At 43.9% G+C, this 27,797-nt stretch overlaps 1 protein-coding gene across 1 annotated transcript in view; it reads right to left on the bottom strand.

The window, feature by feature from the left end:
- Positions 1–12,051, bottom strand: part of ATP1A1 (ATPase Na+/K+ transporting subunit alpha 1) — a 49,746-nt gene extending 37,695 nt beyond the window's left edge. The window contains exon 1 of the mRNA XM_043538715.1: positions 11,880–12,051. Coding sequence (XP_043394650.1) covers positions 11,880–11,897 — 18 coding nt within the window. The 5' untranslated portion in view covers positions 11,898–12,051. The remainder of the gene's footprint in view (positions 1–11,879) is intronic.
- Positions 12,052–27,797: the final 15,746 nt, after the last annotated feature.

Genomic DNA, 27,797 nt, shown 5'->3' with positions numbered 1-27,797 from the left:
GGGGCACAGGGGGGAGGGAACCAACTCTATTGTTAAACAAGCATTGTTTATGATGTTCAGAACACTTTGTAAAAAGAAAAGGAGTACTTGTGGCACCTTAGAGACTAACAAATTTGTTTGAGCATAAGCTTTCGTGAGCTACAGCTCACTTCATCGGATGCATGCAGTGGAAAATACAGTGGGGAGATTTATATACACAGAGAACATGAAACAATGGGTGTTACCATACACACTGTAACGAGCTATTACCAGCAGGAGAGGAAAAAAAAATCCTTTTGTATTTCTTAGTCACCATACTGCCAGAGATCTCAAAGCAATTTACAGACATTATTTTAGCTCCACACAACACCCCCCTTCTCCCCATGTGCTAGGCGAGTATCATGATCTCATTTTACAAATGGGGAAGCCAGCCCAGAGAAGGGCAGTGACTTGCCCAACATCATGCAGAAAATGGGGTGGAGCTGGGAATAGAGGCCAGCTCTCCTGACTCCCAGTCCTATACCTTAAACACAAGTGTCCTTGCATCACACTCTTATCCTTCCTAAATCCATTTGAGTCCCCTGTTAAGAAACTGACCTGCAGCTGTCATTTTGATCTCTCACTATATAACTGGGAGAGACAAGGTGGGTGAGGCGATGTTTTATTGGATCAACTTCAGTTGGTGGAAGTGACGGAGCTCTTCTACAACTCTCTGCAAAGTTTGCAAACTTGTCCTTTCTAACCATGAGAAGTTGGGCCAACTAAAGCTATTACCTCACCCACCTTGTCTCTCTAATATCCTTCGATCAACACAGCTACAAAACTCCAAACAACTATGTAAGTCGGGTCATGCCAAACTGGTACAGTGAAACTCCTCTTATCGGCCCCTCTCCATTTCAGTTATGTTACTCGCTTTGCATCACTTGTGTGAAAGACTCCCCCCTCCCCAATTTGTGAGGTGCCTTGACAAGGAAAAGCATGATTCAACATTTTATTGATCAGAATACATTCCATGGTTCCAATTCAATCTGAGTGAAAAAGGTTCTGCTGAACTAGGATAGGAGAGCTTCAAGGCAAACCCAGGTGTTGATGATTCATTAAGCAGCACTCTGTCCCAGACTAGGATTTAAAAGGGGGTGATGTTCGCTAATACATGCTAAGGAACATGTATTAAAAGTTTAGTGTAGACACGGCAGTGCATACCTGAACATGTTCTACGCTGGTCCCGTTAAAGCCCATCTTCCCCTCTAGGTGTCAGCTCAACCAGTTTAGCATGCGTTAAAGTCTGTGTGCCTTGCCTAAGCTAACATTAAAAAAAAGAAAAAAAAAAATCTAGTAAACACATGCTAATATATCTTAAATCCTAGTCTAGACCAGTGTTTCTCAACCAGGGTACATGTACCCCTGAGGTACACAGAGGTTTTCCAGGAGGTACGTCACCTCATCTAGATATTTGCCCAGTTTTACAACAGGCTACATAAAAAGCACAAGTGAAGTCAGTGCAAACTAAAGTTTCATCCAATGACTTGTTTATACTACTTTATATACTGAACACTGAAATGTAAGTACAGTATTTAAATTTCAATGGATTTATTTTTGTAATTATATGGTAAAAGGGAGAAAGTGAGCAATTTTTCAGTAATAGTGTGCTCTGACACTTTTTAAAATTTTAGACTGATTGTGTAAGCAAGTAATTTTTTAAGTGAAGTGTAACTTGGGGGTACGCAAGACAAATCAGACTCCTGAAAGGGGTACAGTAGTTTGGAAAGGTTGAGAGCCACTGGTCTAGACAAGGTCCTTGATTCAAGAGTGAACCAGTGCCTGAAATCACTGTGCTGCTGGAGGTGCCGACTTTCAAAGATGCTTCTGTGGCACTTTTCAGTTGGTGTGTTAACCCTCAAATGCCAGTCACCATCATTACATTCTACCTACCAAAATTCAATTGGACACAGATTTTTTCCCTCCCTTACTGTCCAAAACCGTTGTGTGGTGTTGCCACAAGCTCCTGAACCAGCTAACATGTTCTACAGCAGGGGAGGCTGTGTTGCAGTACGTGATTCCTGTATCTACTGCCACAGTCCACACAAAGCACTCTGCTGTCGTGCCTCTCGTCGCAAAGGCTCTCAATGCAGGACACGGTTAAGATTTGATTTATAGAATGATAAACTGAATTGTTTTCAGGGCAAGGGTGTGTTACCAGCATTTACTTTAGCTTTACATGCGGAGGGGGCCCTCAGAACTCAATGTGTCCATTCTTTTCTTTATAAGTACTGATAAAAGGGTCTGGATCAACAGTCCTTGAGACTGCAGTCCCTCTATCAATCCAGAAAACAGATACTGCCTGGGCAGCATGTTCCCCCAGGTTGTGCTGCCCAGATACTTTACCCCTGGCCTGGACAGAAGCGTCTCCTCTAGGGAAAACAAAGTCTTCATGAGTTTGACTCAGCCTTGACCTCTCTGCTAAACTGCCTGCAAAGGGGATAGTTCTTGCCTGTTGTGGAGACTTGCCTCCTAGGAATTGGACTGAAATGACACACTTTTTTCCCCCACTTATCACTAAAGAGCTGTCAAAAATATCAACTTTCAGTTACAACTTGGAGGTGAAAAACACCAGACCCTTTTTCCAGACTCCAAGAGCCATTCAGCCCTGTGCAATGCAGCAGTTCTGCCACTTTATACATTTAAGGCTTGTCAACACTTACATTTCATAGCGCTCTAACTTGCTGGCTCGGGGTGTGAAAAATCACCCCCCTCAGCACAGCAAGTTTGAAGCCTTTAAATACTAGTGTGGACAGCACTCGGAGCTAATCCCCTCGTGGAGGTGGATTACCAGGAGCACTGGGAGAGCTCTCTCCCAGCACTTGCATGTGACCACACTCGCACTTCAAAGCGCTGCCGCAGGAGCGCTCCCACAACAGCGCTTTGAAGTTACCAGTGTAGCCATGCCCTTAATCCACTGGGGCATATGCCTCACATGTTGTGATTGCAAATGTGATATGCAACTAAACTGTATGGTACACCACTGCAAATTCACCACCAAAGAGTCTTGGGTGAAAACAGGCTAATTCTACTTCTGCTGGTGTAGATTAGGAGTTACCCCAGAGCAATCAATGGAGTTACTTCTGTGTACAAGTGTTTGGTTGCTAAGGGCAAAAATAGGCTCTCTGCCTATGCTTTGTGCGGAAAGTGGTATAGCAGTATAACAAAATCAGTAAGTCTGTGGTTTCAGCATCTAGCTCTGCAAGTTGGGAGGGGGGAAGGGATAGCTCAAGTGGTTTGAGCATTGGCCTGCTAAACCCAGGGTTGTGAGTTCAATCCTTGAGGGGGCTATTTGGGATCTGGGGCAAAAATTGGGGATTGGTCCTGCTTTGAGCAGGGGGTTGGACTAGATGACCTCCTGAGGTCTCTTCCAACCCTGATATTCTAAGTTTAAAAAAAAAAAAAAAAAAAAAAAAAAAGCACATTTGGTAGGGGAATTGGGTGGCTCAGAGGATCAGTAATGGCACACAGACTTTCACCTCTAGATTAGTGGATTACATTTAGCCCAGGTTTATTGGGCTGAAAGTTCTATCTGGCAACTTCTCAGGGACTCCAATGTCATAACCACATTTCAGCTGCCAAGTTCCACCCTGTAAGTGGATACATTTCGATGGCAGATGAAGTGAACCTCGGATGGAGTTTACAAGGTAAATCACTTTGAGATTCAGCATATTATATAAATGCATATCACTACATATCACTTTTTATCATAGTGCTTAACAAAGGTGAATTTTATTAAATCGAGGGGCAGAGAGGACAGACTTGCCCAAGGCCATGCAGCATGTCTATAGCAAAGTCAGGATAAGAATCCAGGACCCCTGACTCCCAGTCTCCTGTTCTTACTGCTAGACATGCTGCCTAAGCCTTCCACACACACGTATACCTGCTTTTACAATGTATTATATATTGGCATAACAGGGAAGCCAAGCTTTTTACTCATCTGACAGAGCCTGAACTCAGAAGCTGGGGGTTGTGTGTGTGAGAAAGAGTTAAAGAGTATACAAGTGTCCCATTATCTGCCTGATCCTTTTTTATTGTGGTGCCAATACACCTACAAGGAGTGTGTGTGGTGTTGCAATAGGGGCCCTCAAGTACATAAACACAGCTCCTCTTGACTTCAGTGGGAGTTGTTGCACATACATATGTAGGGGTAATCTTTGGCCTTTAGACAGTAGAATGACCTTCATATCCAACAGCCACGCACCTGCAGCTCCCATTAAGAAGCTGTTTCTCTTCATCTACCCCTCCCCTTATCTCTGAAGGTGAAGTCTTCAAAGAATGGCATTACTTATAGCCCACAAACCAGGCAGCAGCAGCGCAGAGATAAAATGAGGTGTTTGACCAGTAGCTCTCTCTATGAACGAGGTTAAAAAGGCAAGCAAAAGGGATTTGTGTTTTTTTAAAAGGGTAATTCACTTACCGAGGACACAGAACACAAGGTGATTGTGTGTAACTACATTTCCATCGACCTCCCAGGCTGTGATTACAGCTCTCACACCCCCTACTGGCTTGTCTTTTAGTTTTAATGAGATCATTTTGGAAGATAAGATCCTGATTCCATTAACAGAAAACTAACCCAGGCCATTTAACACAGGTAAGCATCAAGGATACCAAAGACAAACATACAAACACTGTAAAAAGAAAAGGAGGACTTGTGGCACCTTAAAGACTAATACATTTATTAGAGCATAAGCTTGTGAGCTACAGCTCACTTCATCGGATGCCATTCTTTGCTAATTTTCTTCATATTCTTCCCCCCCGATGAATCTAAACATTTTGCATTGTTGATAATACTTTGCATTTTTCTAGTGCCTTTCATCTAAGGCCTTCAAATCCCCTTCAAAACATTAACAATGAAGCCTTATGCCACTCCCTCCTCGCTGCTCCTCCCTCCTGCTGTGCTTGTAAGTATTTTTACTTTCAATTTGGGACATCTGAGGCACACAAGGTGACAGGCAAACACTTCAAAAATGGTCAGTGGTTTTGGGGTGTCTCAGTCTTGGGGCTTAAGCAAACTGCACCTCCAACTGAAGGACATGGGAGTAGCAATTGCCCAGCACTTCTAAATATCAAGTTCAAGGTGTCTCAAACTGAGCTCTCAAAAACTGAGGCACTTCCAATACAAATTTTAAAAAAATGGCCTGAGTGACTTAAGGGATGCACAGCAAATCAGAGCTAAGACTGGAACCCAGAAGTCCTGACTCGCAGTCCCTGATCTAACCACTAGACACACTCTCCACAGCTATGTTTGAGACATTTGGAAAACCTGTACTATAGGATCCCATTCTCTAGCTGCAGACAAACTCTGATGCCTCTCTCTTTGCCAATTAGTTATCTGAAAGATAAGCAGCTTTGAAATCCCTAGACTCCCTGGAACCACAGCTTCAAATTGCTCCAGGGTTGTCTGAGCCCGTCAACATTCCAAAGCAGATAAGCTGAATTCCATGTAGTTTATACTGTGTACATGCTTCTTTTGAACCAGACCCTAAGCCCATGGTCCTCTGTGTACATTAACTGCCAAGGCACCCTTTGTATGTGTAGGGGTTGACCCCATCATCCTCAGCCAAAAATATGTCTTCTACATGTTCTTAACATGACTATGGTGACAGCATTTTGATTGTGAGAGTGGTTCATTATATTAGAGCTGGTTGAAACGTTTGCTTTTTTTTCTAGCTACCAGTAATGTATAGCTTGTAGAACAGCTTGGTACCTACATTTTACTAAAATAATCTTACATTTATAAGAGTATTCCATATAAAGACTACATTACAAGAACATTAAACTTGTGAAGTGAAGAAGTCAGAAAGTGGCAAAGTGCAACCTTAACTCTTCCCTTTGTGGGTATGCATTATGATATAGTCTTCATTTCCATGATCTCAAACAAATATTGGCATAGAACACCTGCTTCTTTCAGTCTGAATGGTGCCCAGTGAATGAGGCTAGGAAATGTTCAATATTTATATTTTATCCTCGTTCAGTAAATGAACCCCTGCCTCATTCACTGTACTCAGTCTGAGGGTAGAAATGTGTTCTCAGTTACACCTGTGTGCATTTGGTTTTACTACAGATTTACATAATGGTAATAGAATTTGACCAAAGACAAGCACAGATCTGGAAAACTGGTCTCATTCACTAAGCACCAGACAGCCGCTGTACTGCACAAGGCTGGGTTTCGGCAGGAACAACAGCATGTTAGCCTGTAAATAAAGACTGTGGACCAAATTTGCTGCTGGTGTAAATGAGTACTAGTTTAGTGACTCCAGTGGAGCCACCCATGTACACTAGCAGATAATTTGGTCTTACATTGCAATGCATCTGTTCAAGGAAGCAGAGTTATAGTTCCATGAGCAATCATAGCTTTGGCATTCACAGATTTCTGAATTCTTCATTTTGCAAGCTTGATGTTCTCGGAATGTCCTTTTATTTAAATAGCATTGCCTACGCTTTTTAAAAAGAAAACCAGTAAGATAGAGAAGTGATTATTGTGCTGTATACAATACACCTTAAATCCTTCCAGAGGCTGAAGCTGGTGCACCTCACCTACTGAGTAGGCATCTTGCTGGGAGCACATACTAACAGCCTGTACTGGCTGCCTGTTGGGTTCTGGGTGAAGCTTAACGTGTTGATTATGACCTTTAAGTCCTAAATGGGCTGAACTGACCTACAAGGGGATTGCCTCTCTCTCTCTCCACATCATACTCCTACAGCTCCAGTCAGCAAGGGGGTTCAAGCTGGATCCCTTTGTTATAAGAGAGAAGGGGGCTGCAAGCAGAGTGTTCTCCGAGGGCTCCCTAGGACTCTGGAATGGACTTCCCCTTCTTGGTCTGAAATAGACCGAATTGGGTAGCCTTCCTAGCTCAGTGCCAGTGTCATCACTTTGATAGGGTGTTTGGAAAAGGCTGAGAGTATGCTTTCCAGAACAATGCAAGGGTAGAAAGGAGTCTATGTAGGTGGCTGACTGGCTGAGTTCCTGCTGAAATGATCAATGCTGTAAGAGTTTCATTGTATTAATGATGTGTTTGGGCACCTAGAGCCTTGGATGACCATCTTTTTAATCATTTAGATTTAGAGACATCAATAAAATATTTGAAGCTATTTGCTAGACAGCCGAGTCCTGCACAAGATGTGCATTCTGGCCCTGATTCAGCAAAGCACTTAGCTGAATCAGGGACTCATCGATTAGGCACGTCACTCAAAGAGGCAGGGACTAGGCTATAGCCCTGCATCATCGCGTGGGCACTTTTGCGCAGTCAGTGCAGACATTAGTAGACCATATAGAAAGAAAGAAGATTCTTTAAGGATCAGAACTCAAAACTCTCAATGCCCAGGCCTGAGCCCTATCTACTGTACCAGGATACATTACCAGTTTGTAGTGTTAGTGTCTGAGCTCTGGTGCCCGAGCTCAGTTTGGACTGAGGCTGTTTGTGTCTTGCTTGTGGTTGCACTGAATTTTCTGGGTGCTTTACAAAATAGGCTTGTGGAAGGTTTTTCCATTCTCGCATCCAAGCTTTATCAAGTGAGTGTTGAAAGTACTGCATAGCAAGAGTGATAAGGACACAGTTGTGCTATTTCTCTTTGGGATAATCCAGTTCCCATGCAGATTTTCACATTGAGGGAAGTGGATTATTGCAAAGGGCCACAAAACTGGCATTGTTGTTTTGGTGTAAGTGCTACAGATATAAATCTGACACTATTTGCTCTATTTTAATTGCCCATAAAGCAACACATTGTAAGCTGGAAACTAAAACACTTAAGTGATTTTCTCTCTTGTATGAAAAAGTTGTACGAATGAGAAGTAGGCAGTGTAGTTTAGTGGATATAGAAGGAGCCTGGGAAGCAGAACTCTTGTTTTTGGCTCCCAAGACCTGCCAGTAAGTTTCTATGGTACTTATAGGGTCCCCATTGCCTTAGTATCTGAGCACCTCACAATTTTAATGTATTTATCCTCACAACATCCCTCTGAGGTAGGGCAGTGCCATTATCCCCTTTTTATAGATGCGGAACTGAGACACTAAATGATTTGCCTAAGATCACAAAGAAGTCTTTGGCAGAGCAAGGAAGTGAATATGGGTCTCCTAAATCCCAGGACAGGCAATCGAACTTTCAAGACCCTTATTCCTCTCTAACAGAGACTTACTGTGTAACCTGGACAAGTCACTTCACCACTCTGTGCCTCGGGGATTAATACTCTTTCCTTTCTTTACAGGAGGGATGCAGCTCTAAACTGCTGTTTGTAAAGTGTCTTGAGATTCGTGGATAGGAAAGGCAAAAAAGTGGGTTCTGTTCCCTGTTCTGCCACTGACCTACTGCATGACCTTGAGCAAATCATTTAACTTCTCATTCGCCATTTTCCCTCCCACACCTGGTCTGACTAGTCTGTGGAAGTTATGGTTTCACTGCATAAAGGAGTTGGGGTTTTGCATCAAGATAGTTAAGGGCTCATCTAGACTTAAAATGCTACAGTGGCACAGCTGCGCCACATTAGCACTTGAGTGTAAACACTTCCTACACTGACGGGTAATTACCTTGCCAAGAGGCTGTAGGTGAATGGAAGAATTCTTCTGTTGATCTAGTGCTGTCTTAAGTGGGGATTTAGGTCTATTTAACAACGCTGCTTAGGGGTGTGGATCATCACATCCTTGACTGACACAGTTAGACCGACCTAATTTTCTAGTGTAGGCCAGGCCTAACTCCAGATAGCTTTCCTGATATAAAAATCCTAGGATGTGTCTTCATAGCAGAGACAAGGCCATAACTCAGGTGTTGCTCTTAGCCCCACTCCCATCCACAAACACACAAAAAAATCACTGACGAAGTTTAGCAGCACTTTCAGTTGGGGCTAGCTGGCTCGCCTAGGCCAATAGGCTGAAATCCACTTTTATGCAGGCTGGTAACCCACCCACTTTGCAGGGAAAATGCAGGCTAAGTCACACAGGTGCAGATAGTATTCTAGTGCCTTTCCACCATTTCCCCGTGCGCCCAGAAGGGCGGACAAGTTCTCCCACAATTCACAGAGCACTGCAGTCCACTGCAGCACAGATTTCCCCCAGAAGTCCTAGTGACACACATGGGTAAACGCAGCATCAGTGAGGACCTAGGAACTCAGATTAGGCTTTGCACTGTGGCTGCTCGCATGCAAGTTAGGCTAACCTGGATGCTCAATCCTAGATGCAGAGTTAACTTGGATACAGTGAGGATTTATGTGAAGACAAGGCATGGTCATTTTTTTTTTTTAAACTTTGTCACAGCTAGTCAAGGTCAACCCTATACATTCTACCTGGGATTGATCTCAAATAGCTACATTGAAGAAAACACTATAGTACCTTGTCTCCACTGGGATTGTCCATTGAGTTAGCTATGCCAATGTAAAAACAATATTTTGGGGGGGCAGGGATGCCCTAGATTGAGGTATAGTCTCTCACTATGTGTTTGTACAGAGACTTGCACAATTGGGACCCAGTCTGGACTGACAGGTTTCAGAGTAACAGCCGTGTTAGTCTGTATTCGTAAAAAGAAAAGGAGTACTTGTGGCACCTTAGAGACTAACCAGTTTATTTGAGCATGAGCTTTCCTCACGAAAGCTCATGCTCAAATAAACTGGTTAGTCTCTAAGGTGCCACAAGTACTCCTTTTCTTTTTAGTCTGGACTGAGGCCTTCAGATGCTTCTGTAATGGAAATAATGATGGTGATGATGAAGAAACCTATTTCAGTGCATGCATATGTTCTGTTTTTGTACAGTGCTATTTTTAGCTATGTAACAAATAGAAAACACGACAAAATGCTATTAAAAACAAAAACAGAATAGAATCCTCCATTCCCTCAAACTGAATGTACAAAAAATAAGCCTTATTAACAATTACACTTCCCATAAAAAGTGCTAGAAATACATGGGAATAAAGTGAGACAGCTATGGGTATGAGGAGTTTGATTTCACATTATGAATATATTCCTGTCATCATAGTTTTGAGCTGTGGGTTATCCCACTAACACACACTGCATAACAAACATACACTTCATCAGCAAAAGTTATCCAACAGAGAAACTATAGCCTAGAAGATATTTTATGTTCTCACAACGCTCACATCCTAGAGTGGGCCAAATCAATCTTAACATCAATTTCTCTACTAGTAGTAGACTTGTTCTCAAAAATGTGAATCCTAATTTATGAAAGGGTTTTAGGATGAGGTTTAGGTACAAGGATAATAATTTTATGCTTATACACCATCTTTCAACCCAAAGAACTTTAAGTGAACAGTGATCACTTCACTCTCCACTGAAAATACACTTGTTTCTGGTCTAGAACACAGCAGCTGATGAATAGCACTCAACAATATTACCCAACAGGTAAGAAAAGGGAGTGAAAAGACGCTCATATTCAATTCTAAGTGCAATTGGAGTTCAGATGACAGCTAAGGTGACATGACTGCAGACTCTTAAAAGAAAGGTTTGATTTACCTATTTATTGTATAAAAGAGACCCTGAAAATATGACAAGTGTATTTTCTATACTTAAATCCAACTTTTAGGGATACAGTCTATTCTTTGTTACTTTGATGAAAATGCAGAGAAACCCTCCGCAAATGTCAATGGGGTTACCCTGGTTTTATAAGATAGAGTTTAACCCATAACATTCTACATTAAGGTTGTGAGAGTATACTTCAGTTTTCTGTGTTTTAAGTATATGCCACAGATGGTTGCTTATTGTGACATAAAGGGCACTACATACCAGTTACACCATCTGTAGATGACACTGCTCAGGGGGTTTGTTAGACTGTTGGACACAGTTGGTTTTACCTGTAACAGCTTTGATCTGTGCCCCAAAGAAAGGGCCTGATTATCTCCCCTTCTCACACTCAGAGCTGCGGTTTTGAAGTTTGCATCCTAGCATCTCATTCTCTGTATAGCCACGAGCCTGGTCAGAGACAGCAGCAGCTATCCAGTTATTTACTATGGTGGTCAGCATTGAGTACGGGCAACTCAAAAGCAGGCTGGATAGCGACTAACAGCATCCATCCCAGGGTCCCCTCTGTATGGCCAATGCAGTGTTGACCCAGAGCGGGGCGGGGAGGGGGGGGGACTCATTAAATAGCTGCAGCCCCCTTTGCTCCTTCATCCTCTCCCTGTCCCAGTGTCTGTGAGTTGGTGGGTACAGCTCAGCTCCCAGACAGATGAAGGGGCTGTTGTATTTCAACCAGAGAAATGCCATCAGTTACAACCTCACCTTTCTCTAAAAACCTCCAGGGACTTTCACAATATAAGTCCCTCAGCAGTCTTGGGAAGATTATCTCTATTTCACAGATTGGGAAGACAGAGGCACACAGACATGGAGCAAGTTTCCCACTGTCACAGAGCAAATCCACGACAGAACCAGGTATACAGATTCCTTACCTGCCTCAAGCTTTCACCACAGAATCATCTTTTCTCCCTGCTCCCACTCAGTTATCTAGTCAGCATCAGCTGGAAGAGGCAAGGTCCCCTGGATGAGCTAACTCTCCCCCCTTGCCAAAGGGGCTATTCAGACTTAACATTTAAAGAAGGTGGGTAAAGCATTTGCCTCAGACTATATGCCTTTTGAATAGCTTCCCAAAAGTTTTATAATGTCATCAGTTTTATGTTCCTCAGGTATCACCTTTGTATACTGGTGAAACACCTAGGTTGTACAACTAACAAACAATGTCAATCATACGGTTACTATAAAATACTATATCCTAGTAGACAGACAGAAAACTGAGTGGGGATAGCAGTGGAAAACAGCTCAGACCTTCCCTTGTCCACTGCAGGAATAATTCCCTTAACAGCTCCTGCATAATGCAGGTTAGTTAGTGCAGCTGGGAGTTTCCTTGTATCCATTTGTTTCTCACCTCATTGTTGTTGTGCATAAGTGCTGAGCACAAAATACATCACAGCACATTCTACCCCCACAGAGGCTCCTCCCTAGAGAGGGGATATGATACAGAATCTCTCACCCTCTTGGCTGTTTACTAGGGAGCTCTGTAGATTGGATCCTCTGAGACATAAGATTCAGATCAATTTGCTCTACTCATTTCAAACCTTTCCTTTTATTGGTCTGTTTCTTACTGAGATTCATTTGTCAGCCCCTCCCTTCAGGACTGACACGTGGTATTATGCCTTCAGGCTGTGGCAGGTAATTTTCCTCCCTCAGGAATTTTATTAACTCCTTCCTCCCCTTCCTGAAAATGGAACACAAATCTAGCCACATAATACAGAGCTGGGGGTGCAGTGGAGAACTAAGCCAGGTCCTGTGGATCTGCCAAGAACAGCACCATCCCATATATCATTTAACAGTCCAGCTATTGCACTTTCCTGGATACTGAATTTCATAGCTCAAGCTTCAGAGTTACAGACTTCTGTAACCTGGTGTTCCTTACAGGGAACAGGTTTCAGAGTAACAGCCGTGTTAGTCTGTATTCGCAAAAAGAAAAGGAGGACTAGTGGCACCTTAGAGACTAACCAATTTATATGAGCATGAGCTTTCGTGAGCTACAGCTCACTTAAGGTGCCACAAGTACTCCTTTTCTTATAGCTCAAGCTGATATCCCTGAGATTCAGATCTCTTACTCTCCCTTTCGTTACCCCACCCCCATTCTCCCTTTCTGTTACAGAGCTAACTTGAGCACTCAAATTCTGGGCACCTGAAACAGGGATACAACAGTCCATGATTTTCTTTTTGGTTTTAATTAATAACACATACAAGAGTCAATAATTCTGCAATAATCTCTGATACTGCTGCACTGACATCCTCCTGGCAGGATCTGCAACAGGAGAAGCAGATGGCCAGATCAGTTTCTGCTCACCTTCCAACTTTACATGCTATGGCTCCTCTAGTTACGCAGGTAAAGGCATTGACACTAAAATCACTACCAATGCTGTGCCCTCCCTAGCTCATCTTTCTGTGAGGGAGAGAGAAGGAATTCCATCTCTGAAAGCATTGTGTTACAAGGCTTCTCCCCTCCTGGTAGCTGGCTCTAGAGTAATCTTGGCAATATTGCTTGCAACCCAGTCCAGGTTCACAAATGTTTCAGCGAATCTGATCTGAGTCTTTCAAGGTCTCTAATACTACACTTTATTAGTGTTTCATACAGCTCTTTCTGTGGGTCTGTCTGTGATTATAAGAAAAGGAGCACTTGTGGCACCTTAGAGACTAACAAATTTATTACAGCTCACTGAGTGAGCTGTAGCTCACGACAGCTTCTGCTCAAATAAATTGGTTAGTCTCTGAGGTGCCACAAGTACTTCTTTACTTTTTGCGGATACAGACTAACACGGCTGCTACTCTGAAACCTGTGGTTATAGGAGGTGCATGAGCCTGAGACATCAAGTTCAGATTGGAGCTTATCCAAAGTTTGGGGTTGTTCCGAAGCAGGGTTTTAGGTCAGGCTGATTACAGTGAGCCAGGAAGCTGGGATTCAGAAACAAACTTCCCCCAAGTCTGGGGATTTTCAGATCCAGATGACTGATGATCTCCCTGCAACATGTAAATTGCCCCTCTTGATGTCCCTGGAATTTGCTTGTGTTGGTGGCAAATTAGACCAGGGATTTTGGTTGAGGCTCATAACAAGGACATGAATTCTGACGGTGCCCAGGCTGCACATGGCTGTATGCCACCTTTGTGACCACCAGATTCTGGGGCCTCTGGGGAGCTGACTCCCACTGAAAGCGAGGGCTTGTCTACACTTGAAACGTTACAGTGCAGCAGTAGTGCTTCAGTGTTGACACTACCTCTGCCAGTGGGAAGGGTTATCCCATTGGTGTAGATAATTCACCTCCCCAAGAGGCGGTAGCTAGATTGACAGAAGAATTCTTCCATCAAACTAGCGCTGTGTACACGGGAATTTAGGTTGGCTTAACTACATCACTCATGGGTTTTGATTGTTCACACCCCTAAGTGATGTAGCTGGATAAATCTAATTTTCTAGTTTAGCCCTTAGAGTAGTCCAAAGGTCACTCTAATTTATGCTGGGCTCTGCATGGCCACAAGGGTCATTCTGGTAGCTAGGAAAAGCTGAAGTGTAGAGGTGTCATGGCCATGCCTCATTTCACCAGCCATGTCCCCTGGACAAAGACCTCCAATCCAAATCCCTTTGAATTCCAGGCTTGAATCCCTGGATTGGAATCCAGCCACTATCAAGTTGATTCTGGGTTAGACTGATAACCTGAAGGAACCTATTTTCCAGTCAGGATGAAACTGGAATTCAATGAGAGTCACTTCTCATGGAATTTCAGCCTGTGGTTCTGAAATGGTTCTCATGGAGCTTTCGCCATTCAAGTTGGCAGATATCTTATGAATTCAGCTGATTTCTGCCACACTGTTTTGCACTAAAATCCTATGGAAAGAGAGGAAGAGAGTTGTGTGCTGTCACATCTACATACCCAGACTCTTCAGCCCCAGACCCAAACTGCAGGTTAAGTAGACTCTGAATTACAATCCTTGGCTCAGCTCTGATTTTAACTTTTTCTTTATTGACTTAGTGCAATTTCTGCTTTCTCAGTAATACCAGTGTAAATCCATAGTGAACTCCATTGACTTTGCTTGAGTGACTCTGGACTCACACCATTGTAACTGAGATCAGTTTGTGGGAGTGTTTACAGGGGGTTGTCATTCTTGGACTTGCCACCAGGAAAGTGTGGCTCCCACTCATTCCATATAGGGGCCGCAACAGTGGATGCCCAGTTGGTTGTGAGTGCATCAGAGATCTCGGCTATAGGACGTTGGCGATCCAGGGCTTATAAGTCCTATATGCGGCTGCCTGAGGAGAAGCCGGTGCAGGGGATGGGCTGTAAGCACCACAAGTTCTAACCATGTCTGTTTCCTTCCCCTTGCTGATCATACAGAATGTGCTGCAGCATGCCCAGGGCTGAGGATATGGACTTGCACTGTGCACTGGGCTTACAAGAGAGCATGTGATTTGGTGAGCGGCTTGCAGCTGGGCCTTGAGAGGGACATGACTTTGTCTTGGCAGGGCAGACAGGGCATATGCTGGGACCATCTCGTGCCCCTCTTGCATGGGCGGGTGCCCCAGGAGATCACACTGGGCATCATTGTTATTCATCTAGAGGAGGATGACCTTAGAATGTGCTCCAGCCTCACACTGATTTTGAAGGCTAAATGGGAGTTATCAGACATGTCCGCCTAGCCCACAGTGCAGCTGAGCTTTATAGAGAGCGGGTGGAGGGCACCTCTCTGATATAGGCAATGATTTGTTCCTGGATGGTCTTAGTAGTGGGTTGGCCAAACTTCTAGGTAGCCCATGTAGGGTGGGGTGGGGTGGAGGCAGCCAAGCTGATGCTGGCGCCTTCTTGTGGCAGGTGCCTAGGGCAGGAACTCGCTGATTTATGCTCCAGATCCAAAAAGGTAACAGAGTGGGCATCCTGAGGGCATCTCCTTAGGAACTGCAGGCATCATGTCTAACCCACTGGGGACACATGAGAACTAGGGCCTGGGGAACCACCCAGGGGGACTGGTCCACCAATGCACTTGATGGTGGTGCTGGTTGGGGGTCGAGATCCCCTCTCGTCTCAACCCCCAGAAGGGGGAAGGGGTGCTTGTGGGTGAGTAGAGGGACCCAGAGACCTTTCTAATATGATGGCTGGCTCCCCTTCAGGTGGGAGTCCCCCAAGAATTGGCAAAGGATCAATGGAGTGTGAGTGACTGCGCTGGGGTGCCCCCCGACAGGAACCTGGGAGGTAAATTTGACTAATTGCAGCCTGGTTAGAACACATACCACACATCCTTGCCTTCGTCCATGTAGTAAGTACACCAAGGATGTGGTGGTTGGTTAGATTACCTTTGATATTACACTTATTACTCTTCTGTTTCCCTTCAAGGCGTTCCTTTTTTTTTACAGAAATCTGATAGCAGTGTGTGCTGATTAACTCACCCTTGAGTAGATTGGCAGAAGGGGACTTGGCTTTCTTGCCTTCACCGCATAAAACCAGAAGGATCCTGATTCAGCGGAGATCTGAGCACTGTCTGGTCACAGTAATAAATTTAAACTGCAGCTAAGTACACACACTTCATTTGCTGCCACAGCCCTCCCTGAACAATACACTTGCTAATGCAGAACAGGAAAAATTAGGTTTCTTCACATGCAATGGAACAGAAGGGGAAAAAAGGCTAGTGAAAGGTAGACGAGGCACTGCCAGCTATGCCTGGGTCCCCCTGCAGTCATGGTGGTCTGGCCACAGGGGATGAGGACTGCTATCTTTCCAGTCTACCATGGTGCTGTGCTAGCTAGCTACCTTCTGATATCACACATCGGTTCCCATCTCTCGGGTCAAAACATCAAGTTGTCCCCTTGTGATTACTTTTTCTGAGCCCAGAAAGTGATTTCAGGATCCACTAATGTCACTCTGATGCTGGTAAACCTGGTGCCAGCTCTTGCCAAATTTGTAGGAAATTCATTTCTGGAAACAAGACCAGCTTGCCTATATGTTAATATTGTTTAAGATAGGTGTTAGACTTATAAGGATGTGTTTATTGTTTAGACTATAAAATGCTTGTAAGTTGCTGCGTGCATTAATCTTGCGTGTAACATCTGTATTCCATGCTACAAGGTTAAATATGTTTGTTTTATAATTGTAAAAATGCCTGCTCTGAACTTACTCTCCCCACCTATCCAGGAGGGCTATCAAAATTAAGTGGGCAATTGTAGGAAAAAAGCTGTGTTGATTGCCAATTCACCCAGGGAGTAAAACATGCAAAAGGCCTCCTCCCATCTGTTTGAATGCTGGAAAAGGGAAATAAAGACAGATGAAAATTTTTCATCTGAGCTCTTTGCTGTTCGGACTCATGGAAGGGCTGGAGCTAAGAAACAAAAGCAGAGATCCCCAGGCTCAGCTGGGTTAGCCCTGAAAAGACATTCAATGCTGACAGATTGCTACATTTCTGTTAACTTTTGGAACCACAGACTGAACTTATTGGTGTGTATATGTTACGGGCTTTAACCTGTAAATAGCTTTCTCATTTCTTTTTCTTAGTAAATAAATCCTTAATTAGCTTGCTATAGGCTTGGCTAGCAGCATTGTCTTTGGTGCGAGATCTAAAGTACATATGGATCTGGGCAGTGATGAGCTGCCATAATCTTAACAACGGGTGCCCTCCTCACCCCACGAGGGGGTCGTTGCCCACCCCCGCCCTCCAGGACTCCTGCCCCATCCAACCCCCCCACATTTCTTGATGCCCCCCCCCAGGACCCCTGCCCCATTCACCACCCTCCCCTGTCCCCTGACTGCCCCCAGAACCGGGCAGGAGGGTCTCGTTATTTTTTATATCTCGATATTTTTTATATCCATGTGCAGAATGAATTTTGTTATGTGCACTAATATGGAGGTGATGTGTGGTAGGGGTGGGGATGAGGGGTTTGCGGTGTGGGAGTCGGCTCAGGGCTGGGGCAGAGGGCTGGGGTGTGTGTGGGGGTGAGGGTTCTGCCTCGGGGTGTGGGCTCTGGGGTGGGGCCCAGGATGAAAGGATTGGGGTGTGGGAGGGGGCTCAGGGCTGGGGCAGAGGTGTGGGGATGCAGGCTTTGGGGTGGGGCCGGGGATGAGGGGTTTGAGGTACAGGCTGCTCCAGGGCTGTGGCGGGGAGAGAGGACTCCCCCCAGCCCTCTCTCACCGCAGCAGCTCAGGGCTGGGTGAAAGGTGCCTCTCCCCGGCTGTGGCAGTTCCAGTGGGGCTGGGCTGGGCCAAGCCAGGGGAGGGGCTCCTCTCCCCATCCATGGCAGCTGTGGCGGCGCGGGGCTGGGCTGGGCTGGGCTGGGCCGGGGGAAGGGCTCTGTCCTGCTCCAGTCACCCCTCCAACTCCGGAGCATGGCTCTCCCTCCCCCAGTCCTGCCCCAGTCACCCCCTGGAGCACAGCTCTCCCGCCCCTGTCCTGCCCCATTCGCCCCTCACCCCCCTGGAGTGAGACTCTCCCTCCCCCATTCTGCCCCAGCCACCCCGCACCACCCCTTTAGCCCTGCTCAGCTGGCAGGGGGAGGGAGGTGGAGAGAGCAGGGAATGATGGGGGCAGGGAGAGAGGAGGGGGCGGGGATAGAGTCTCAGGGGAAGAGGCAGAGCAGGGGCAGGGCCTTGGTGGGGAAAGGTGGAGCAGGGGGCAGGGGAGGTTCTGGCGCTCAGTGTCCGGTTTTCACAAATTAGAAAGTTTAGGCTTATCTCTAACAACAACACAACCACTGCTTCTGCCTTGTCTCTTTAGGACTCTCCCATGTGGCCAGTAGCTGTGCACTGACAAGCCAAGGCCTAGGTATATCTAAAAACTAGGGCTGTCAATTAATCGCAGTTAACTCATGCGATTAACGCAAAAAAATTAATCACGATTAAAAAAATTAATCGCAATTAATCACAGTTTTAATCGCACTGTTAAATGATAGAATACCAATTGAAATGTATTAAATATTTTTGGATGTTCTTCTACATTTTCAAGTATATTGATTTCAATTACAACACAGAAATCAAAATGTACATTTCTCACTTTATATTATTTTTTATTACAAATATTTACACTGTAAAAATGATAAAATAAACAGTATTTTTCAGTTCACCTCATACAAGTACTGTAATGCAATCTCTTTATCATGAAAATGCAACTTACAAATGTAGATTTTTTTGTTACATAACTGCACTCAAAAACAAAACAATGTAAAACTTTAGAGCCTACAAGTCCACTCAGTCCTACTTCTTGTTCAGCCAATTGCTAAGACAACCGCTTACATTGACGGGAGATAATGCTGCCCACTTCTTATTTACAATGTCACCAGAAAGTGAGAACAGGCAATCACATGGCACTTTTGTAGCCAGCACTGCAAGGTATTTATGTGCCAGATATGCTAAACATTTGTATGCCCCTTCATGCTTCAGCCACCATTCCAGAGGACATGCTTCCATGCTGATGATGCTCATTAAAAAAATAATGTGTTAATCAAATTTGTGACTGAACTCCTTGGGGGAGAATTGTATGTCTCCTGCTCTGTTTTACTCGCATTCTGTCATATATTTCATGTTATAGCAGTCTCGGATGATGACTCAGCACATGTTCATTTTAAGAACACTTTTGCTGCAGATTTGACAAAATGCAAAAAAGGTACAGTACCAACGTGCAATTTCTAAAGATAGCTACAGCACTCGACCCAAGGTTTAAGAATCTGAAGTGCCTTCCAAAGTCTGAGAGGGACAAGGTGTAGAGCATGCTTTCAGAATTCTTAAAAGAGCAACACTCCGATGCAGAAACTACAGAACCCGAACCACCAAAAAAGAAAATCAACCTTCTGCTGGTGGCATCTGACTCAGATGATGAAAATGAACATGCGTAGGTCCACTCTGCTTTGAATTGTTATCGAACAGAACCCATCATCAGCATGGACGCATGTCCTCTGGAATAGCGGATGAAGCATGAAGAGACATGTGAATCTTTAGCGCATCTGGCATGTAAATATCTTGCAATACCAGCTACAGCAATGCCACGAGAACACCTGTTCTCACTTTCAGGTGACATTGTGAATAAGAAGCAGGCAGCATTATCTCCTTCAAATGTAAACAAACTTGTTTGTCTGAGTGATTTGGCTGAATAAGAAGTAGAACTGAGTGGACTTGTAGGCTCTAAAGTTTTACATTGTTTTATTTTTGAATGCAGTTATTTTTTGTCCATAATTCTATGTTTGTAAGTTTAACTTTCATGATAAAGAGATTGCACTACTTGTATTAGATTAATTGAAAAATACTATTTCTTTTGTTTTTTACAGTGCAAGTATTTGTAAACAAAAATAAATATAAAGTGAGCACTGTACACTTTGTCTTCCGTGTTGTAACTGAAATATTTGAAAATGTAGAAAACATCTAAAACTATTTAAATAAATGGTATTTTATTATTAACAGTGTGATTAATCGTGCGATTAATCACGATTAATTTTTTTAATCGCGTGATTAATTTTTTTAATCGTTTGACAGCCCTACTAATGACTATTGAATCAGAAAAAGCCCACTGGAGGTGTGGTGGTAGGGAAATCACTCCTGGCTGATGGTGAGACGTGCTTGGCAGACACCTTTGTACTACACTGAGCAATGTCATTGAAGGAACAAAGCACTTTGGACTGGGACATACTATACCTGAACACTCGAACACTGCTCCTTTGATCTATGTTCCCCTCTGTCATTGCTTCTTGGAATGTTAGATTTTAACTCTGCTGAAAAATAACGTACCCGAGGCAACAATTGGTGGGAAAAAGTGAGGGGAAAAGAAATGACAATCACAGCTTATGCCAGGCAAGAGAAGCAGGGAAGAAGAGGGCTGCATGCTCCATGCCTAGAGAAGACCAAAGGTCACAAGAGTCTACATAGGCCCTGCCTATACTGATGAGGAATTTTGTGCCTCTGTTGTTTCTCCACCATAGATGCACTGGTGCAAACCCCTAGTGTAGACACAATATACCAGGGTGAAAAATTACATGCACTGGTACTGCTTACCCCCAGTGGGAGACCTCCTAGGGGAACTGAGCTGTTAAAGGAAGTAGTGTCAGCTCAGTAGGGCCCTTTCTACAGGAGATAGTGAGCAGTGTTGCGGGGAAATGGTTCAGACGCAGTATCCTTCTAAGGAGAGGCTGGGGTTGAAAATCAAGAGATATGGGTGTGGATCCTGGCTCTGCCACAGATTTTCTGTGCAATCTCAGGCAACACACATTGGATACATCTACACTGGCAATAATACACCCACAGCTTGGCCATGGCTGGCCCAGGTTAGCTGAGTCAGGCTCGTGGGTCTCAGGCTGCAGGGTTAAAAATTGCAGTGTTGATATTTGGGCTTGGGCTGGAGCCTGGGCTCTGGGACCCTGCAAGAAGGGAGGGTGAGACCCTGGGCTCCAGCCTGAGCCTGAACACTGCAATTTTTAGCTCCGCAGCCCGAGTCCTGCGATCCCTAGTCAGTTGACCCAACCTCTGAGACTCGGTGCCGCTGGTTTATTATTGCAGTGTAGATGTACCTTTATCTATTTGTGTCTTGGTTCCCCTGCTGTAAAATGTGGAAAATGATACCATGTACCTCTCTGGGGTATTATTAACATGAGTGCTTGTAGTGTACATCAAGCTCCAATTTTGCCCACTCTGTTAAACCACAACCAGCTGGCACCATTTAAAAAGTGTTAAACTATATTCACACTAGGTGCTAAGTGGGTGTTTCATATCCTGGTAGCTAACGCAGTTAAAAAATCATTTCTTCTCCTAGTCTAGACAAGGCCCATGAGACAAGGTCTATCACAATGTCTGACCTTTGCTTGTCTGCCAAACTCAGACCTCTCCCTACAAAATAACTCACGTACCAATGGCAGCTGGTAATGTAGTCCCACAGCGCCAGCATGAGGCAACAGTCCACTTGGTGGGGAGAGCATGGAGAAGGGTCAGTCACATGCAGGAGGAAAGGGCCCGCTGGATCGTCCTTCACAGGGACATGGAGGAACAGCTTTGCTAAGACAGCTGGGGCAGAGATGGGCAGCTGATGCAGCTAGGATCCTGTTCAAAGCATGTGAGATAAAATAGATCAGCCCTGTAGCTGTCTGGGAGCTGGGCTGTAAATTCCATTGACTGTCAGATAATGGGAGAGGGAGAAGGTGAAGGAACAAAGGGGACAGCAGCCATTTCAAGTTCCCCTCCAACAACAACTGTGATAGTACATCCCATCATCTGCATTGGCCATACACAATGGACACTGAGATGGGAGGACGTTGGTCGCTCTCCGGCTCACCACTAAGCTGCCCATGCTGAGTACTGACCATACAAAAGATAACGCGTTCTCTACTCTGCACCTGTCTCTGTCTAGCATGTGGCTATGCAGAGAATAAGCTGGCCTTGTGGTGCTGGGATGGCAAACTCCAAAAACACAGCTCTGGGTGCGTGTGTCCCTTCTTTTCTCCACTCCCCGCCCCTTCCAACACACAACTAGATCCTTTTGCTGGGGCACACGTCAAAGCTGTTACAAATACAACCGCCTGTGTCCTTCGGATCCCACACAGAACATGCAGCATTAGTGTGTGTTCTCAGTGGTGTTCCAACTACGGCCCGCATCAAGGCACACAGCCATGAGTTGGAACACATTAATGAGTCACTGAGGCACCACCAACTTCACTGGGTGCAAATGGTTTCTGTTGCACTCTGCTCCAGAGTGTGGATTCTGCCTTTCGACCACCGTATGGTTTTCAGTCCGCAGATTGGTCTCTCCACTTTGCCTACACAACTGTGAACTTTTCAGAACGTCCTGGGGGATTACAGAAGAGTGAGTGGCATGTCAGGCTTATGAAAAGGAGAAAAGTGTGACAATCGGGGATCATAGCACTGCCCACTGGCATTTTGTGATGATGATTAATAAATACATTAAAGACTATGAAGCACTTTGAGATCTACTGATGAAAAGATCTGTATAAGAGCTAGGTGCACCTTTATACTGGTATAGCTATGTCCACACTGGGGGTGCTGGCCAGCTTTAATTACACTGATACAGTTAAAGTGGCACAGCTTTCTCGTGTAGACAAGTCTATAGCCTAGTCTCTAGCCCCAGTAAAACAATGAAATCCATATTGAGAGATTATAAAGAACAAATCATCTATGAAGGTGCAATCAAGGTCCCATCAGGCACATCCCTGGGTGGCGGATAGGGGAATGTCTTGCAGATTCAGGACAGCTGTGAATATCCAGTAAGCAGTTGTGGACCAGCTGGCAGTATCTCTCAGCCGGGTGTGAGGGGTACCTGGTGGTGTGGCTCTCTCTGTAAAATACCACATAGTCCCTATGACAAGGACACCAAGATGAATAAAGACCACCTTTATTCAAGTCTTGCTAGGGCACATGAGGTTGGTAGCCTCAGTAGGCAGCTCACTAGAAGAAGGGAAACCCAATTTCAAACCAAGGTTGTAAGTAGGGTGACCAGACAGCAAATATGAAAAATTGGGACCGGGGTGGGGGGTAATAGGCACCTATATAAGAAAAAGACCCCAAAATTGGGACTGTCCCTATAAAATCGAGACATCTGGTCACCCTAGTTGTAAGGCTTGGATAGTGGCCCTGTAAAGCTCATCCAATAGATATGATCATGTGCCCCAACTGAAAACAAGTTGAGGGAGGCTAGTCTATGTTGGCATGCACATGTCCAGAGGCGACCTGAGAGTTATATTAGTAGGATGCCCCTTTCAATGATTGTGGATGAAAGATGACCAAGGGGGAGGCCAAAGACTCGATACATGATACAGATATCAGTGGACCTTAGAGAGACCAATTTGCACGACAGCCAGATGTACAACCATGAGTTTTGCATGAAGACTATAAAAGTCACCGACCTCGAATAGGGATGTAGCAAGAAAGAAGAAGAAGAAAGAAAAAGATAAAGAATAAATCAGATGAGACAAACTTGATTAATTTTTTAATAGCATTACGAAGTCACTGGAACAAGGGAATGTTGTTACTGTAACCCATCTGGATTTTAGTAGAAATATGCCTGATCCACAAAGCTGCATGTGTGAATTTCCCCAACGATCAGGAGTGTTCAGATGCAGATTTCAGCTCGGACCAGTCTCTAGATTTTACTGTCGTAAAGCACTGGATACAGGGCCTCACAGAACCTTGTTCTATAAAGGCCTAACTCTGCAAACATTCAGTACCAGGCACTATTCCTTCTGTCACGGCTTGTCCCACTGAAGCCTAGGGGACTTATTCACAGTATTAAGCCCTGCACTCAGTAATAAAAGTTTGTAAGGAGCAGGCCCTAAATTCATTCAGTATTATTGCATGGACTGTAAACTGGGTAAACAAGTAAAGAAGACAGTAAACAAATGAATTAATCCATTTTGATTTGTCTAGTATCTAGCAATGTGATTCACATAATTTAAAACACACAATCATACACACACCTAGAGGGTATACAATCACACAGCCACAATCAAACTCTCTCTCTCTCTCTCTTCCCTTCTACACAGTTTACTTTTCCTCAGATGAAAATTTCAAGCACTTGACATTTTAGTTCTGTGTATTGTTCATCCCAGACACTAGCTATGGGCCAAATATTCCTGAAGATTCTTTGTAAATTAGTAGGGCTGTCAATTAATTGCAGTTAACTAATATGATTAACTCCAAAGAATTAATCACGATTAATCGCACTTATAACAATAAAATACTAATTGAAATTTATTAAATATTTTGGATGTTTTTCTACATTTTCAATATTAATTTCAATTACAACACAGAATACAAAGTGCACAATGCTCATTTTATATTATTATTGTTTATTATAGATATGCACTGTAATAATGATAAACAAAAGAAATCGTATTTTTCAATTCACTTCACACAAGTACTGAAGTGCAATCTCTTTATTGTGAAAGTGTAACTTACAAATGCAGATTTTTTGTTGCTACATAACTGCACTCAAAAACAAAACAGTGTAAAACTTTAGAGCCTACAAGTCCACTCAGTCCTACTTCTTGGTCAGCCTATCACTCAGACAAAAAAAGTTGGTTACAATTTGCAGGAGATAATGCTGCCTGCTTCTTGTTTACAATGTCACCTAAAAGTGAGAACAGGCACTGTTGTAGCTGGCATTGCAATATATTTACGTGCCAGATGCGCTAAAGATTCATTTATGTATATATATATATATCTTCTTACTATATGTTCCATTCAATGCATCCGATGAAGTGGGCTGTAGCCCACGAAAGCTTATGCTCTAATAAATTTGTTAGTCTCTAAGGTGCCACAAGTACTCCTGGTTTTTTTAAAGATTCATATGTCTCTTCATGCTTCAACCACCATTTCAGAGGACATGCTTCCATGCTCATGATGGGTTCTGCTTGATAACAATCCAAAGCAGTGTGGACTGATGCATATTCATTTTCATCGTCCGAGTCAGATGCCACTAGCAGAAAGTTGATTTTCTTTTTTGGTGGTTCAGGTTCTGTATAGTAGTTTCTGCATCAGAGTGGTGTTCTTTTAAGACTTCTGAAAGCGTGCTCCACACTTCATCCCTCTCAGGTTTTGGAAGGCACTTCAGATTCTTAAACCTTGGGTCAAGTGCTGTAGCTATCTTTAGAAATCTCACACTGGTACCTTCTTTGCATTTTGTCAAATCTGCTGTGACAGTGTTCTTAAAATGAACGTGTGCTGGGTCAACATCCAAGACTGCTATGACATGAAATATATGCACAAGGTGGGTAAAACAGAGCAGGAGACATACAATTCTCCCCCAAGGAGTTCAGTCACAAATTTAATTAATGCATTTTTTTTTAACAAGCATCATCAGCATGGAAATTTGAAAATGTAGTAAACATTTAAAATAAATAGTATTCTATTGTTGTTTAACAGGGTGATTAATCATGCGATTTGTCACGATTAATTTTTTTAATTGCTTGAGAGCCCTGTGAATTAGTTATTTCCAGAAAGTAAACACAAGGTTCCTGGTTTGTGTGAGCTGCACATAGGATTTATTATCATATACAATGGGCAAAGCAGAGTCCCTGGTCAACTTGTGGATTCCCCAGAGCCGGTGTGTGCTGCCGAAAACTGGTCATTATTGCATTAGTAAAGCTTTATCAAACTAGAGCCATGCCAAGGATCCTCTAGCGCTGTTCCAGGCAGATGCAGCTTGCTCAGACTTCACATCTCCTTACCTAACCTGACTCCACTGTATGAAGGGAGGTGAGACAGATGCTTCTTCTACTGCAAGTGCTGCTCACCAGACTGACTGGTCAATCCAGTTCATACTAATCATTCAGTTTTCTAAGCAGCTTGCCAGCTTTGTGGTTCTTATATTCAGGCCCAGTTTGTGGTGGGAACAAACAGTTGCAAGATTATCTACATTGGAAACCAGATTTTGTGCGTATGTGTATGCAAGAGTGTTTCAGAGTGTGAAAAGAAAAGGAGTACTTGTGGCACCTTAGAGACTAACAAATTTATTTGAGCATAAGCTTTCGTGAGCTACAGCTCACTTCATCTGTAGCTGTAGCTCATGAAAGCTTATGCTCAAATAAATTTGTTAGTCTCTAAGGTGCCACAAGTCCTCCTTTTCTTTTTGCAAATACAGACTAACAGGGCTGCTACTCTGAAACCTGTTAGAGTGTGAAGGTGCTTAAGACTGTGTGTGTTTATCTCTGCATGTGAGAGATGTGCATTTCAGGATGTGTGTTTCAGAGTTTGTGAGTGTGTCACATCAGTGAAGTGTCTTTCATTATGTGCATCAGAGAGCCCTTGTGTCACTGATCAAGAGGTGTGAATCAGCAAGCGAGCACGTGCCAGCATATTTCAGCGAGAGAAAGTGTGTTGTGTGCGTGTATATGAGAGAGAGTAGCAGAACTGAGGCCAAAAATATATGTAACAAATGGTGTAATATGCAACTAAGCATAATAAAAATCATGGTGACACCCATGTCAATTTAGATGCACCTATTCTCTGCTCTACCCTCACCCTTTTTCTAGCCAGTCCACTGACAAGGAAGGGACTGGGCATGCAAAGGGCTCGGCCTCTGTCTGCTTATTGCAGAGAGCTATGCCTAGCCCTTAACTTTACCTGTGCCCACATGTAGCCTCAGTCTCTTCATACATTGGCACTGGAGCACAACGTGCTTCCATTCCCTGCTATGTGCCCACAAGTTCTCACAGGATCTAGGCCACATGCCAACTCTCATGAGGCCAGTTAGCCAGGATCTTAGTGGTGTGCGAGCTGTATTTTATTTCGGTCTCTTAGCTGCCTTTCTTGCTGGGTGAATCTTTACTGGCAAGGATGGTCAGATGGAATTTCAGTGTTATAAAGTTCAAGCTTTGCTTTAAAACAATTTCCCTGAGGGGTTTGAACCCTCCTTTGACTTTATAGCCCTCAAACTCTTTTGTAACCTGGTGCTTCAGAACTCTGCCATTTGAAAAGCAAACCTCTCACATTCCTATCTCCCTATGCACCCAGCAGTAGGGGCTGCAATGCAGGCTCAGGCTGTTAGTTAGGAAAGCGCCTTTGCTGTCTGGCTATTGTTTCACTTAAAGTCTACCCAGAGAATTTCACATACATAATTATAGCAGTATAGTTAAACCAGTATATCTCCTTGTGTGGACACTCTTATCATTCTGATCATTACTCTTACTTTAATTAACTGTAGTGGTATAATTATGCCATTTAGACCAGCCCTGACAGGTAGCTTTTCAGACAACCATGCAAAAGTGTCTTTTTGCCTGTCATTACAATATTGTCAGAGCACCTAAAGCCTTGTCTTCACTGTTCAAAAAGGTGCATTTTTAATCTTGTGGTAACTAGCGCGAAGCGCGGGTGAGGTAGACTGAGATAAAATCTCAGTGAAGGCCAGGCACTTTAGTTTTACCATAAGGTAAACTTGTTAAAGTCAACCGCTGGACGGGATATAGGGATGTTTACCTTGTGGCAAAACTGAAGTGCCTACTCTTCAGTTCACCATGCTTGTACCCTGGGATAGCTCATGCATATCAGTTGCCCTGAGGTAAAAATGCATCTCTTCTAGCAATGAGGACAAGCCCTAAGCAAGTAGCAATGAACTCTGAGCCCTTTACCTTAATGATCCCTCTGAACACCAACAAGAGCTAAAAGGGAAGACCAATGAAACAAACAAAAAGATCCCCAAACCTTTCTTGGCTTCTTGAAAACTGTTAAACCCAGAATGAGCTCCTCTCTTCAAAGTGCAATCCTGAGTCAATTCTGGCTGAGGCATCAGAATCAGAATTTATACACATGACCCCAGAATGACAGCTAGTCCCAGATCTGAACACTCCAGAGCT

Source organism: Chelonia mydas, chromosome 1, assembly GCF_015237465.2.
Source record: "Chelonia mydas isolate rCheMyd1 chromosome 1, rCheMyd1.pri.v2, whole genome shotgun sequence".
NCBI lineage: Eukaryota > Metazoa > Chordata > Testudines > Cheloniidae > Chelonia > Chelonia mydas.
This window is presented reverse-complemented; position numbering and strand designations above follow the sequence as displayed.